The sequence below is a fragment of the Zophobas morio genome, unplaced genomic scaffold (assembly GCF_036711695.1).
Source record: "Zophobas morio isolate AGI-343-1 ecotype UQ-CSIRO unplaced genomic scaffold, CSIRO_AGI_Zmor_V1 ptg000014l, whole genome shotgun sequence".
Classification (NCBI taxonomy): Eukaryota; Metazoa; Arthropoda; class Insecta; order Coleoptera; family Tenebrionidae; genus Zophobas; species Zophobas morio.
Window position 1 is genome coordinate 26,652,074 of NW_026972119.1, and position 12,382 is coordinate 26,664,455.

The window sequence follows — 12,382 nt, forward strand, 5'->3', positions numbered from 1 at the left end:
TTTTTGGATGTTTATTTTGACATTCTTCAACTTTTGAATTTTACAATTTGTCGATTTTTCTATTTCCAGAAATTTTTTTTCCGTATGTTCTATTTCTCGATTTTTAATTAATCAGTTTTTCGATTTTACAATTTCATATTTTTCAAATTTTCAGTTGTTTTTTCAGTTATCGAAGTTTTCAGTTTCTCAAGTTTCAATATTACAATTTTTAAATTTCTCGGTGTTTCAAGTTTCGTTTTTTCTATTTTTGATTTTCAATTTTGCAATTGTTCTATTTTTTTGTTTTTAAATTTTCAGTTTTTTCATTTTTAAGGTTACAATTTTTCCTTTTCCAATTGTTGACCTCTTAATTATTCGATTTTGAGTTTCTTCATTTTTGCAGTTCTTCGATTTCTTAATTTTTAAATTGTTCGCTTTTTCATTGTTTCTTTTTCGATTTTTTAGTTTTTAATTTTTTGATTTTTCAGTTTTAAAATTTTCCGATTTTTTGATTTTTTAAAATTGCACTTTTAATAAGTGTGTCCTTTTGTTGAAAAATTGAGAAAATGAAAAATTAAAAATAAAATATGTATGTAATTATAAGTTGTTTCGTTTCTTCGATTTTTTATTTTCTCAATTCGAGATTTTCAAATTTTTGTTTTTTTTTAATTGTTAATTTTTCTATTTTTCCGTGTTTCGTTTTTACGTTTTTCGATTTCTCGATTTTTCAGTTTTTCGATTTTCATTATGATTTTTATTTTTCAGTAAAATTTTTGTATGTCTCGATTTTTTAATTTGCAGATATTTTAATTTTGCGATTTTCCAAGTTGATTTTTAATTTTCGATTTTCCATCTTTTTACAGGTTTTGTTTTTTCGATTTTATTTTTTTAATTGCAATTTTGTAATTGTTTCATTTTTAAATTTCCCGATTTTTAATTTTTCACCTTTTTCAAATAATTATCATTAGGATTTTTTTTTTTTCAAGTTTACAATTCTTGGCTTTTCAATGACCCAATTTTTCAGTTTCTGTATTTTTTCAAATCTTTGATTTCTCGGTTTTTAAATTTTTCGGTTTTTCAATTTTTCCATGTTTCTTTTTACAATTTCTTAATTTTTTAGTTTTCCGGATTTCATTTTAAAATTTTTGGATTTTGATTTTTTTTTGTATTTTTGGTTGTTTAATTTATAGAAGTTTTTGTTTTTTCGTTTTTTCCATTTTTCACTTTTTCGATTTTTAATTAATCAGGGTTTTCAGGTTTCAATATTACAATTTTTAGATTTGACATTTTCTCGTTTTTTCGATTTTTCTATTTTAAGATATTTTTATTTTTTGATTTTTCAATTGTTAAATTTTTCGTTATACGATTTTTTACTTTCGCTATTTTTCAACATTTCGGTATATCAATTTTTTTTATTGTTCAATGTTTGATTTTTTTCAATTTTTCAGTTTTCGATTTTTTAATTTTACAATTTGTCGATTTTTCTATTTCTAGAAATTTTTGTTTTCAATATTTTTCTATTTCTCGATTTTAATTAATCAGTTTTTTGATTTTACAATTTCTTTTTTTTTTCGAATTTTCAGTTGTTTTTTCAATTATCGAAATTTTCAGTTTCTCAAGTTTTAATATTACAATTTTTAAATTTCTCGGTGTTTCAAGTTTCGTTTTTTCTATTTTTGATTTTCAATTTTGCAATTGTTCAATTTTTCACTTTTTTCATTTTTAAGGTTACAATTTTTCCTTTTCCAATTGTTGACCTCTTAATTATTCGATTTTGAGTTTCTTTATTTTTGCAGTTCTTCGATTTCTCAATTTTTAAATTGTTCGCTTTTTCATTGTTTCTTTCTCAATTTTTCAGTTTTTAATTTTTTGATTTTTCATTTTTCAGTTTTACAATTTTCCAATTTTTTGATTTTTAAAAATTTCACTTTTAATAAGCTTGTCCTTTTGTTGAAAAATTAAAAAACGAAAAAGGTAATTCCAAATTATTTTCTTCGATTTTTTGATTTCTCAATTCGAGATTTTTATATTTTTGGTTTTTTTAATTGATTATTGCACTCACATGTCACATGATGTCAACTGACCAATCAAACGCGTCAATATTTGTAAATTCAACCAATCAGCATACAATTACGTGATAATTGCACACTGTGCAATTACCACTACCGATAATTATCACTAGCCAGATGTGCCAACTATAAGATAAGCAAGTACCAGTTAATTGCAAAAAAAAACAAGAGGTTACTAACCAAATATTTAATTATGAAACTAAGAATTGTAATTAATTATGGTACAGTTGTAGTAATTTACAGGGGTTTGTGTGCTTGGTGAAGTAGTAACTATATTTTTAGACATTTGTACCAAAGCAGACGGTGCGCAATTTGTGGATTTGTTATTAGACTCTTCCATAGCCGTTGAGTTGGCGCGTAATTTGTCAATCATTTGATAATGATGATCTCCATCGAGCTGAAGGTATGGTTTGATGGAGAAAGTATTGGCATGACCGGTAATCTTTATAAGCTGTTCTTCACCGACTCCCGCTTTTGCAAGTTGCGACACTGCAGTTGACCGTAATGAATGATTACTAATCTTCTTTTTCTTTATGTCGATGCCTATTTCTTCTGCGGCGGTTCTTGTCCATTTCCCCATTTCATTCCTTCCAACGGGTGAATTTTTGAACCATCCTACAGAACTAGGTTCTCTCCATGCAGGATTTGGCGTTAAAAATAAACGATCGGTGGTTATATGTTTACCTCTCTTGCTCAGCATTTTTTTGTAGAGCCTTAAATAATAAAATAATTATTATTTTGTATTTGAAACAGTATTTAATTACCTAACAGGGCAAATTCTAGGATCTGTGGTGTTTGTTGCAAGCCATTTGCTGTCTGTTAATTTATGGCTACCTCCTTGAGCTGTTTTGGAAAAAATACAATTGTATTCTATTCGCCCCGTAGGCAAACCACAATTATCACTTTCTTCCTTAAAATGTTTGATAGTAACGTTAACACCTTCACATCCCCTCCAAGCTAATTCTAATCCAGCCACATAAAAAAACATTTTCTGTAAACCATCTGGCGTGTCTTCGTTATAAATCTTTAGAATCTTGTTGTATTCTTCTAGAGTCAAAATTGAGGAACTAGTTTTGCGTTTTTCCGGTTGTATTTGTAGGTTCCGGCGTTTTGCGTCGCGTGCATTTCTACTACCCTTGAATTCCAGGTCAACAAAAGGATCAAACTTTATACCAAATTTATTGAAATACAGTTCTTGCAACTGCTTTGCCGTTACATTCCACATCGTTTTTATTACTGCTTCTTTGTAGTCATTACCATCGACTTTTTTCATATTGTACCCCCAATCTTTGAGGATGAATGCTAGTTTTTCCGTGGAAGTGTTTCCATCAAAAACATATTTGCGTTCACCGCAAAACTTCTCAAATTGCCTCCAGATTGAATTTCGTGAGTTCTTCGTATTTAGCGGCGTAATGTTTGTAATAGAATCATCAATTTCTTTTGGCGTGTTACGACCAAAACGAAAATTGGACATGGTTTTTTAAACCCACACAAATTTTGCAAAATGGCTGTTCTTATTTACTTGCGTCGCCATAGTATCGCACACCAAACTACTTCGTAAATCATTATAAAATTATTTTTAAAATGTTTGTTCTTGCAATAATCTGTTGAATATATTGCGTGCATCACAATGAAATCGATAATTTTGAACAACAATAATCTCTCATGCTTGTTGCCTAAGAAAAATGCACTCGTGCTAAAGCACTCGTGCGTTTTCAATGCAACAAGCATTCGAGTTATTGTTGCTCAAAATTATCGATAACATTGCGATGCACTTAATATATTATAACTGATTATTGCACTCACATGTCACATGATGTCAACTGACCAATCAAACGCGTCAATATTTGTAAATTCAACCAATCAGCATACAATTACGTGATAATTGCACACTGTGCAATTACCACTACCGATAATTATCACTAGCCAGATGTGCCAACTATAAGATAAGCAAGTACCAGTTAATTGCAAAAAAAAACAAGAGGTTACTAACCAAATATTTAATTATGAAACTAAGAATTGTAATTAATTATGGTACAGTTGTAGTAATTTACAGGGGTTTGTGTGCTTGGTGAAGTAGTAACTATATTTTTAGACATTTGTACCAAAGCAGACGGTGCGCAATTTGTGGATTTGTTATTAGACTCTTCCATAGCCGTTGAGTTGGCGCGTAATTTGTCAATCATTTGATAATGATGATCTCCATCGAGCTGAAGGTATGGTTTGATGGAGAAAGTATTGGCATGACCGGTAATCTTTATAAGCTGTTCTTCACCGACTCCCGCTTTTGCAAGTTGCGACACTGCAGTTGACCGTAATGAATGATTACTAATCTTCTTTTTCTTTATGTCGATGCCTATTTCTTCTGCGGCGGTTCTTGTCCATTTCCCCATTTCATTCCTTCCAACGGGTGAATTTTTGAACCATCCTACAGAACTAGGTTCTCTCCATGCAGGATTTGGCGTTAAAAATAAACGATCGGTGGTTATATGTTTACCTCTCTTGCTCAGCATTTTTTTGTAGAGCCTTAAATAATAAAATAATTATTATTTTGTATTTGAAACAGTATTTAATTACCTAACAGGGCAAATTCTAGGATCTGTGGTGTTTGTTGCAAGCCATTTGCTGTCTGTTAATTTATGGCTACCTCCTTGAGCTGTTTTGGAAAAAATACAATTGTATTCTATTCGCCCCGTAGGCAAACCACAATTATCACTTTCTTCCTTAAAATGTTTGATAGTAACGTTAACACCTTCACATCCCCTCCAAGCTAATTCTAATCCAGCCACATAAAAAAACATTTTCTGTAAACCATCTGGCGTGTCTTCGTTATAAATCTTTAGAATCTTGTTGTATTCTTCTAGAGTCAAAATTGAGGAACTAGTTTTGCGTTTTTCCGGTTGTATTTGTAGGTTCCGGCGTTTTGCGTCGCGTGCATTTCTACTACCCTTGAATTCCAGGTCAACAAAAGGATCAAACTTTATACCAAATTTATTGAAATACAGTTCTTGCAACTGCTTTGCCGTTACATTCCACATCGTTTTTATTACTGCTTCTTTGTAGTCATTACCATCGACTTTTTTCATATTGTACCCCCAATCTTTGAGGATGAATGCTAGTTTTTCCGTGGAAGTGTTTCCATCAAAAACATATTTGCGTTCACCGCAAAACTTCTCAAATTGCCTCCAGATTGAATTTCGTGAGTTCTTCGTATTTAGCGGCGTAATGTTTGTAATAGAATCATCAATTTCTTTTGGCGTGTTACGACCAAAACGAAAATTGGACATGGTTTTTTAAACCCACACAAATTTTGCAAAATGGCTGTTCTTATTTACTTGCGTCGCCATAGTATCGCACACCAAACTACTTCGTAAATCATTATAAAATTATTTTTAAAATGTTTGTTCTTGCAATAATCTGTTGAATATATTGCGTGCATCACAATGAAATCGATAATTTTGAACAACAATAATCTCTCATGCTTGTTGCCTAAGAAAAATGCACTCGTGCTAAAGCACTCGTGCGTTTTCAATGCAACAAGCATTCGAGTTATTGTTGCTCAAAATTATCGATAACATTGCGATGCACTTAATATATTATAACTGATTATTGCACTCACATGTCACATGATGTCAACTGACCAATCAAACGCGTCAATATTTGTAAATTCAACCAATCAGCATACAATTACGTGATAATTGCACACTGTGCAATTACCACTACCGATAATTATCACTAGCCAGATGTGCCAACTATAAGATAAGCAAGTACCAGTTAATTGCAAAAAAAAACAAGAGGTTACTAACCAAATATTTAATTATGAAACTAAGAATTGTAATTAATTATGGTACAGTTGTAGTAATTTACAGGGGTTTGTGTGCTTGGTGAAGTAGTAACTATATTTTTAGACATTTGTACCAAAGCAGACGGTGCGCAATTTGTGGATTTGTTATTAGACTCTTCCATAGCCGTTGAGTTGGCGCGTAATTTGTCAATCATTTGATAATGATGATCTCCATCGAGCTGAAGGTATGGTTTGATGGAGAAAGTATTGGCATGACCGGTAATCTTTATAAGCTGTTCTTCACCGACTCCCGCTTTTGCAAGTTGCGACACTGCAGTTGACCGTAATGAATGATTACTAATCTTCTTTTTCTTTATGTCGATGCCTATTTCTTCTGCGGCGGTTCTTGTCCATTTCCCCATTTCATTCCTTCCAACGGGTGAATTTTTGAACCATCCTACAGAACTAGGTTCTCTCCATGCAGGATTTGGCGTTAAAAATAAACGATCGGTGGTTATATGTTTACCTCTCTTGCTCAGCATTTTTTTGTAGAGCCTTAAATAATAAAATAATTATTATTTTGTATTTGAAACAGTATTTAATTACCTAACAGGGCAAATTCTAGGATCTGTGGTGTTTGTTGCAAGCCATTTGCTGTCTGTTAATTTATGGCTACCTCCTTGAGCTGTTTTGGAAAAAATACAATTGTATTCTATTCGCCCCGTAGGCAAACCACAATTATCACTTTCTTCCTTAAAATGTTTGATAGTAACGTTAACACCTTCACATCCCCTCCAAGCTAATTCTAATCCAGCCACATAAAAAAACATTTTCTGTAAACCATCTGGCGTGTCTTCGTTATAAATCTTTAGAATCTTGTTGTATTCTTCTAGAGTCAAAATTGAGGAACTAGTTTTGCGTTTTTCCGGTTGTATTTGTAGGTTCCGGCGTTTTGCGTCGCGTGCATTTCTACTACCCTTGAATTCCAGGTCAACAAAAGGATCAAACTTTATACCAAATTTATTGAAATACAGTTCTTGCAACTGCTTTGCCGTTACATTCCACATCGTTTTTATTACTGCTTCTTTGTAGTCATTACCATCGACTTTTTTCATATTGTACCCCCAATCTTTGAGGATGAATGCTAGTTTTTCCGTGGAAGTGTTTCCATCAAAAACATATTTGCGTTCACCGCAAAACTTCTCAAATTGCCTCCAGATTGAATTTCGTGAGTTCTTCGTATTTAGCGGCGTAATGTTTGTAATAGAATCATCAATTTCTTTTGGCGTGTTACGACCAAAACGAAAATTGGACATGGTTTTTTAAACCCACACAAATTTTGCAAAATGGCTGTTCTTATTTACTTGCGTCGCCATAGTATCGCACACCAAACTACTTCGTAAATCATTATAAAATTATTTTTAAAATGTTTGTTCTTGCAATAATCTGTTGAATATATTGCGTGCATCACAATGAAATCGATAATTTTGAACAACAATAATCTCTCATGCTTGTTGCCTAAGAAAAATGCACTCGTGCTAAAGCACTCGTGCGTTTTCAATGCAACAAGCATTCGAGTTATTGTTGCTCAAAATTATCGATAACATTGCGATGCACTTAATATATTATAACTGAAAATTTTTCAGGAAATTTTTTTTTTTTTTTGTATTTTTGATTGTTTAATTTATAGAAGTTTTTGTTTTCCTTTTTTCAATTTTTCACTTTCTCGAATTTTAATTAGTCAGGGTTTTCAGGTTTCAATATTACCATTTTTCGATTTTTCAATTGCTTTTTCAATTATCCCATATTGTTCAATTTCTCAATTTTTAGTTTGCAAGTCTTATTTTGTCGGTTTTTTCAAGTTTTCTCTATTTTTTCAATTCTTTGATTTCTCAATTTTTTTCATTTTTCAATTCAGTTCAAAATTTCGGTTTGAATAAATTTGTCCTTTTCTTGAACAATTAAAAAATGACAAATCGAGAAAATAAAGAAACAAAAATCGAGAATTTGAAAAATTTTATATCGAAAAATTGCAGAATTGTTCGATTTTTCAATTTCTCGATTTTTAATTGTTTTGTTTTTTCATGTTTCAGTGTTACAATTTTCCAGTTTTTCAAAAGTTCAGTTTGAATAAATTTGTCGTTTGTTGAACAATTAAAAAATGAAAAATTAAAAATCGAAAATTCGAAAAATTTCATATCGAAAAAATGCAGAATTGCCTCGTTGTGTCAATTTTTCAATTTGTCGATTTTTAATTAATCAAGGTTTTGCGGATTCGATTTTTCAATTATCCAATTCAATTTCTCAATTTTTTCATTTTTCGATATTTCAAGTTTCATTTAAAATCTTTGGATTTTGAAATTAACAATTTTTGTATTTTTGATTATTTAATTTATAGAAATTTTTGTTTTTCGTTTTTTCCGTTTCTCGATTTCTAATTAATCAGGGTTTTCAGGTTTCTATATTACAATTCATTTTTCTATTTTTGATTCTCATTTTTTCGGTTTTCTCAATTTTTCTTTATTTTTGCAATTCTTCAACTTCTCAATTTTTAAATTTTTTGATTTTTCTATTTTATAATTTTTAGACGTTTCAGTGTTACAATTTTCTGATTTTTAAATTTTTCAAAATTTTGGTTTGAATAAATTTGTCCTTTTGGTGAACAATTAAAAAATGAAAAATCGAGAATTTGAAAAATTTTATATCGAAAAATTGCAGAATTGTTGCGTTATGCCGATTTTTCAATTTATCAATTTTTAATTATTACATTTTTTAATGTTTCGGTGTTATAGTTATTCGATTTTGCAAAATTTTATTTTGGTTAAAATTGGAAATCAAGAACTTGAAAACTTTAAAATTGAAAAATTGCAAAATTGTTTCGTTTTTCGATTTTTTGATGTTTCAATTTCGGGATTTTTTATTTTTTCGTTTTTACAATTTTTCAATTACCGATTTTGCAGTTTTATTTTTGATTTTTCTATGTTTTTACATTTTTTCGGTGTCTCAATTTTTTAGTTTCTCGATTTTCATTTTAAAATTTTTGTATTCTTCATTGTTTCAATGATACAATTTTCCGATTTTCCGTTATTTTAGTTTGGGTAAATTTGTTCTCTGAAAAATAAAAAAACACGAAATTGAAAAATTTAAAAACTAAAAAAAAATAAATATAAAAACAAATCGATGAATAATATTTGAATTGGCGCCAGTTTGAATGTGTTTTGTTGTGATTGGTCGGCACACGTTGTATGCTCATTAATTTTGATAACATAACCTCACATAACCTATAAATGAAACTTCAATTTGGAAACATTTGTTGTGTTTCAGACAGTCGGGCAGTTTAAACGGTCCTTTTTACATACAGCCAAATACTTCCGCACCGTTTAAAACTTGTCGTGATTGTATTTTTATAGTTGCTTAAATGGAGGTTATAATACCCTCTTTTATAAACGCACATCTCTTCTGGATAATCGAGAAAGGGGACATCCTCTTGAGGTCGGCAATGCACAGAACTATGTCCACCAGACACTGTAAAATTGTAAAAGACCCAAGTGAATTATACGAAAACCAGGTACGTTTTATGATTTTACACTTCACAAAAACTTGCATTTTTCTCATAGATGGTGGCTGTACACATTGACGATGTGTGGATCCGGGCACTAGTCGAAGACGTAGTTACTACACAAACCGATAGGAAATTTCTTTGTTGGCTTCCGGATTATGGCGTTATGAGAAGCGTCTGCTCCGTTTTTCAAATTCCAGAAGCTCTGAAAGAGTGCCCACCCCTAGCCAAACAAGCTAGTTTAATAAATGTGGTCAATTTAGCAACAGATTTGTTACTTGGTGATAACGGCTACGAACTAAAACTAAAAAAAACTGTTGCTGATATCGAAGGGGTGCGACAGGTTGCTTTAGATTACATAGGAGGTGCCGAAAAAATATTATTTGACGTTCAAAGCGAAGACAGATTTAATTTATACGGGGACATCATTTGCGTGTACCCTGAAAATTGCAAAAAGTCGCTGACTGAAGCGCTAAAAGACGACAAATTGTTGGCTGAAGATGAAAAAATGTTTGAAAGTAAGTTTCTTTTGGAAAGTGAACCCCGTAAAAGATTTATTTGTAGCAATTGACGCTCAAAGAAGACAACTGAAGGATATTTATTTTCAACACAGCCCCAATTGGCAGCAAAGTTTAGGCACAGTGGAAAAGAAAAAACTGGCCAAAATTATTTTTAACCAGAATAAAACAACAGCGATGGTGCGTAAAACCGTTTTTTTTTAATTTATTCTTTAATTAAACGTTTTTTTGCAGGACTTTTTTAAAAACTCGTGTAATTTCCGTTGTGATTATTAGTGTTGGTACGACTGCAAAAGTTACTAGAATTCGTTCAACTGTCAGTTTGAATTTTCATCGGTTTATTAATGTTTTTGTCTTTTGTAAGTTTTGTATTTTGTGAATGTGATATACGCAAAGGTAATAATTTATTTTTTTTATTCTAAAGTGTAATAAAAACTCAATTGCAGGTGTAGTTGATCATGCAGCAACCTCCTACAAATCCTAACCTCTTCACGCCGCAAACTTTCAGTTATAAAGACATTTTAGTACGAAAACTAGTGCGTGCAGTCGCTTGTAGCGTTTTCTCACAAATAGCCATTCTTTTAATTTACGTACTAGTCGCCAACGTTAATTTCTTGCACCCCCTAGAATGGCTAACCTCAATCCTCAACACTTTCACGTACGTAAGCACATGGCTCTTTGTTATAATTTTCTCGTTCATAATTTTCGCCCAATGTTTAATTTGCGCCAAAGATTACGTTTTTATGACGTCGTACAGCTCGACGAGATTTCAACAACTGCTGCACATATTTTCGTTGCATAATTTCATACTGTTGTGTCTCCATGTCATAATAGGGGGGGCTTTCACTTGGCAGATTCTCGTGGTCATTGACAGCAGCAGCAAAAGCTTGACTGTGAAATGCAAAATTGATAAAAGTTGTCTAGTTGAAGACACTTTTTTTCTGATTGTTGGAAGCTTCTGGACTGGGCTTTATTTCTTCCTGAAGGTGTACATATCGACAAAGCAGCTGGTTTTTCCAGTTGTACAACAAAGAAAGTTTTTGCGGGTGCGTTCCAACGTGTCTGGGTTGTTTACAGAGAGTATGGTAATGTCAGCATGGCCTACGTTGTATTTTGCTATGTTTTACTATATATGGGGTCAGAGCATGGAGAATTATTTCATGGTTGTTTTTAACTTGGATAGAGCACCCCACGAAAGTAGCATTCTTGCCTATGTGTACTTGTGGTGGTTTTCCACCTTATATTTCTTTAGTATGAACCTGATGAGGTTCTTCTTCTCCATGTTCCTAACAGAAGCCATACAATTTCCAATAGTTAAAGACAACATAAACACGTTGACGTTACAAGAGGCTTTAGTCATGAATAATCTGCCCATTGTACAAAATCTGGCTTGTCTAGACTTGTACTTGTTGTCTCAGTGGTCTTTAATGCGTCGTCAGTTATTTTTCACGTTGTCACAACCCGGAGGTCACCCCCATAACTGGAACACGTTAATAGAAAGTGTCGTGAAACTCTTCACCGAATATACAGATGTCTTAAGAAAGTCGGTAGAAACGACACTACCGTCAGACAAAATTAAAAAACAACCAGAAACTATTACACCGTTTTCACCCATCACACTCCAGTCGCCGCTTGCTCAAAATATTAAATACCGGAATTTGCGTAACATGTCCGCTTACAACGACTACTTGGACGTCGTGAACGTGTCACACGAAGGCTCAGTCAGCGCTGTCGAAACTATGAAAAAGAATCTCGACAACACAATCAACAAATTAGTATCGTTTATGAAAATTTTCTTCGGGATTAACTTTCTCTTTGGTGAGCTGCCGCAAGCCAACATCCAGAAGTGTCTGGGCAACGGACAGCTCATCGTGTGGGCAAGTCAAGGCATTTCCGAGTTAACGGTGGCGTCGCTAAGTGAAGACAAGTACGGAATTGTGCAGAAGGATATGCCGATCATTATTACGTCTCTGGTGCAGTTGAAACAACACTTGGATAAACTAAATAAAGTGCCGGCGCTGTCCAGGAAAGTCGCCGGACTGCAGGACTTCAACTACAAGATGAAAAACGCTGTCACCGCCGCCGTGAAACACAGTCTGTTTAATATCTGTTTGAATTTTGGACAATACTTCAACGACTTGCCGCTGAGTAAGGACGTTGTGCAGTATTTGTACGTTAACGTTATGTTGAAAAATTCCAGTTAAGTTATTTATATTTGTGCCGACTTTAATATATGATTTTGTAAAAAATTAGTTTTTTTTCTTAACAATCCTTATTAGAAATATTTTGTCCCTCGTGTATTAAAATTTGATTTTCAGTTCTGTTTTCTGTGTAAAAAAAAAAAGTAAAAATATGCAAAAATGACGACATTTATATTGCTACAACGTACACTTTGTAGTGCGAAAACAATTTAAAAAAGGGGTGTCTACAACGAACCTGTTACACAATTCATATAACAAAAAAGGAGAATTTT

General features: G+C 32.3%; 1 protein-coding gene and 3 long non-coding RNA genes across 4 annotated transcripts; 1 reads left to right on the forward strand and 3 right to left on the reverse strand.

The window, feature by feature from the left end:
* Nucleotides 1–2,219: 2,219 nt before the first annotated feature.
* LOC135129222 (uncharacterized) lies at nucleotides 2,220–3,049 on the reverse strand. Its single transcript, XR_010280530.1, has 2 exons — nucleotides 2,813–3,049; nucleotides 2,220–2,761 (listed from the first exon to the last, which is right to left on the reverse strand). It is a non-coding gene; the product is annotated as an uncharacterized LOC135129222 (long non-coding RNA).
* A 983-nt stretch (nucleotides 3,050–4,032) lies between these two features.
* On the reverse strand, nucleotides 4,033–4,870 carry LOC135129075 (uncharacterized). Its single transcript, XR_010280504.1, has 2 exons — nucleotides 4,626–4,870; nucleotides 4,033–4,574 (listed from the first exon to the last, which is right to left on the reverse strand). It is a non-coding gene; the product is annotated as an uncharacterized LOC135129075 (long non-coding RNA).
* Nucleotides 4,871–5,845: 975 nt separating this feature from the next.
* Nucleotides 5,846–6,675, reverse strand: LOC135129076 (uncharacterized). Its single transcript, XR_010280505.1, has 2 exons — nucleotides 6,439–6,675; nucleotides 5,846–6,387 (listed from the first exon to the last, which is right to left on the reverse strand). It is a non-coding gene; the product is annotated as an uncharacterized LOC135129076 (long non-coding RNA).
* A 2,414-nt stretch (nucleotides 6,676–9,089) lies between these two features.
* On the forward strand, nucleotides 9,090–12,158 carry LOC135128719 (nucleoporin NDC1). Its single transcript, XM_064055758.1, has 5 exons — nucleotides 9,090–9,400; nucleotides 9,450–9,909; nucleotides 9,956–10,089; nucleotides 10,144–10,305; nucleotides 10,356–12,158. The coding sequence occupies exon 5, from the start codon at nucleotides 10,368–10,370 to the stop codon at nucleotides 12,111–12,113; it is 1,746 nt and encodes a 581-aa protein (XP_063911828.1). The 5' UTR covers nucleotides 9,090–9,400; nucleotides 9,450–9,909; nucleotides 9,956–10,089; nucleotides 10,144–10,305; nucleotides 10,356–10,367; the 3' UTR covers nucleotides 12,114–12,158.
* The last annotated feature ends 224 nt before the right edge of the window (nucleotides 12,159–12,382 follow it).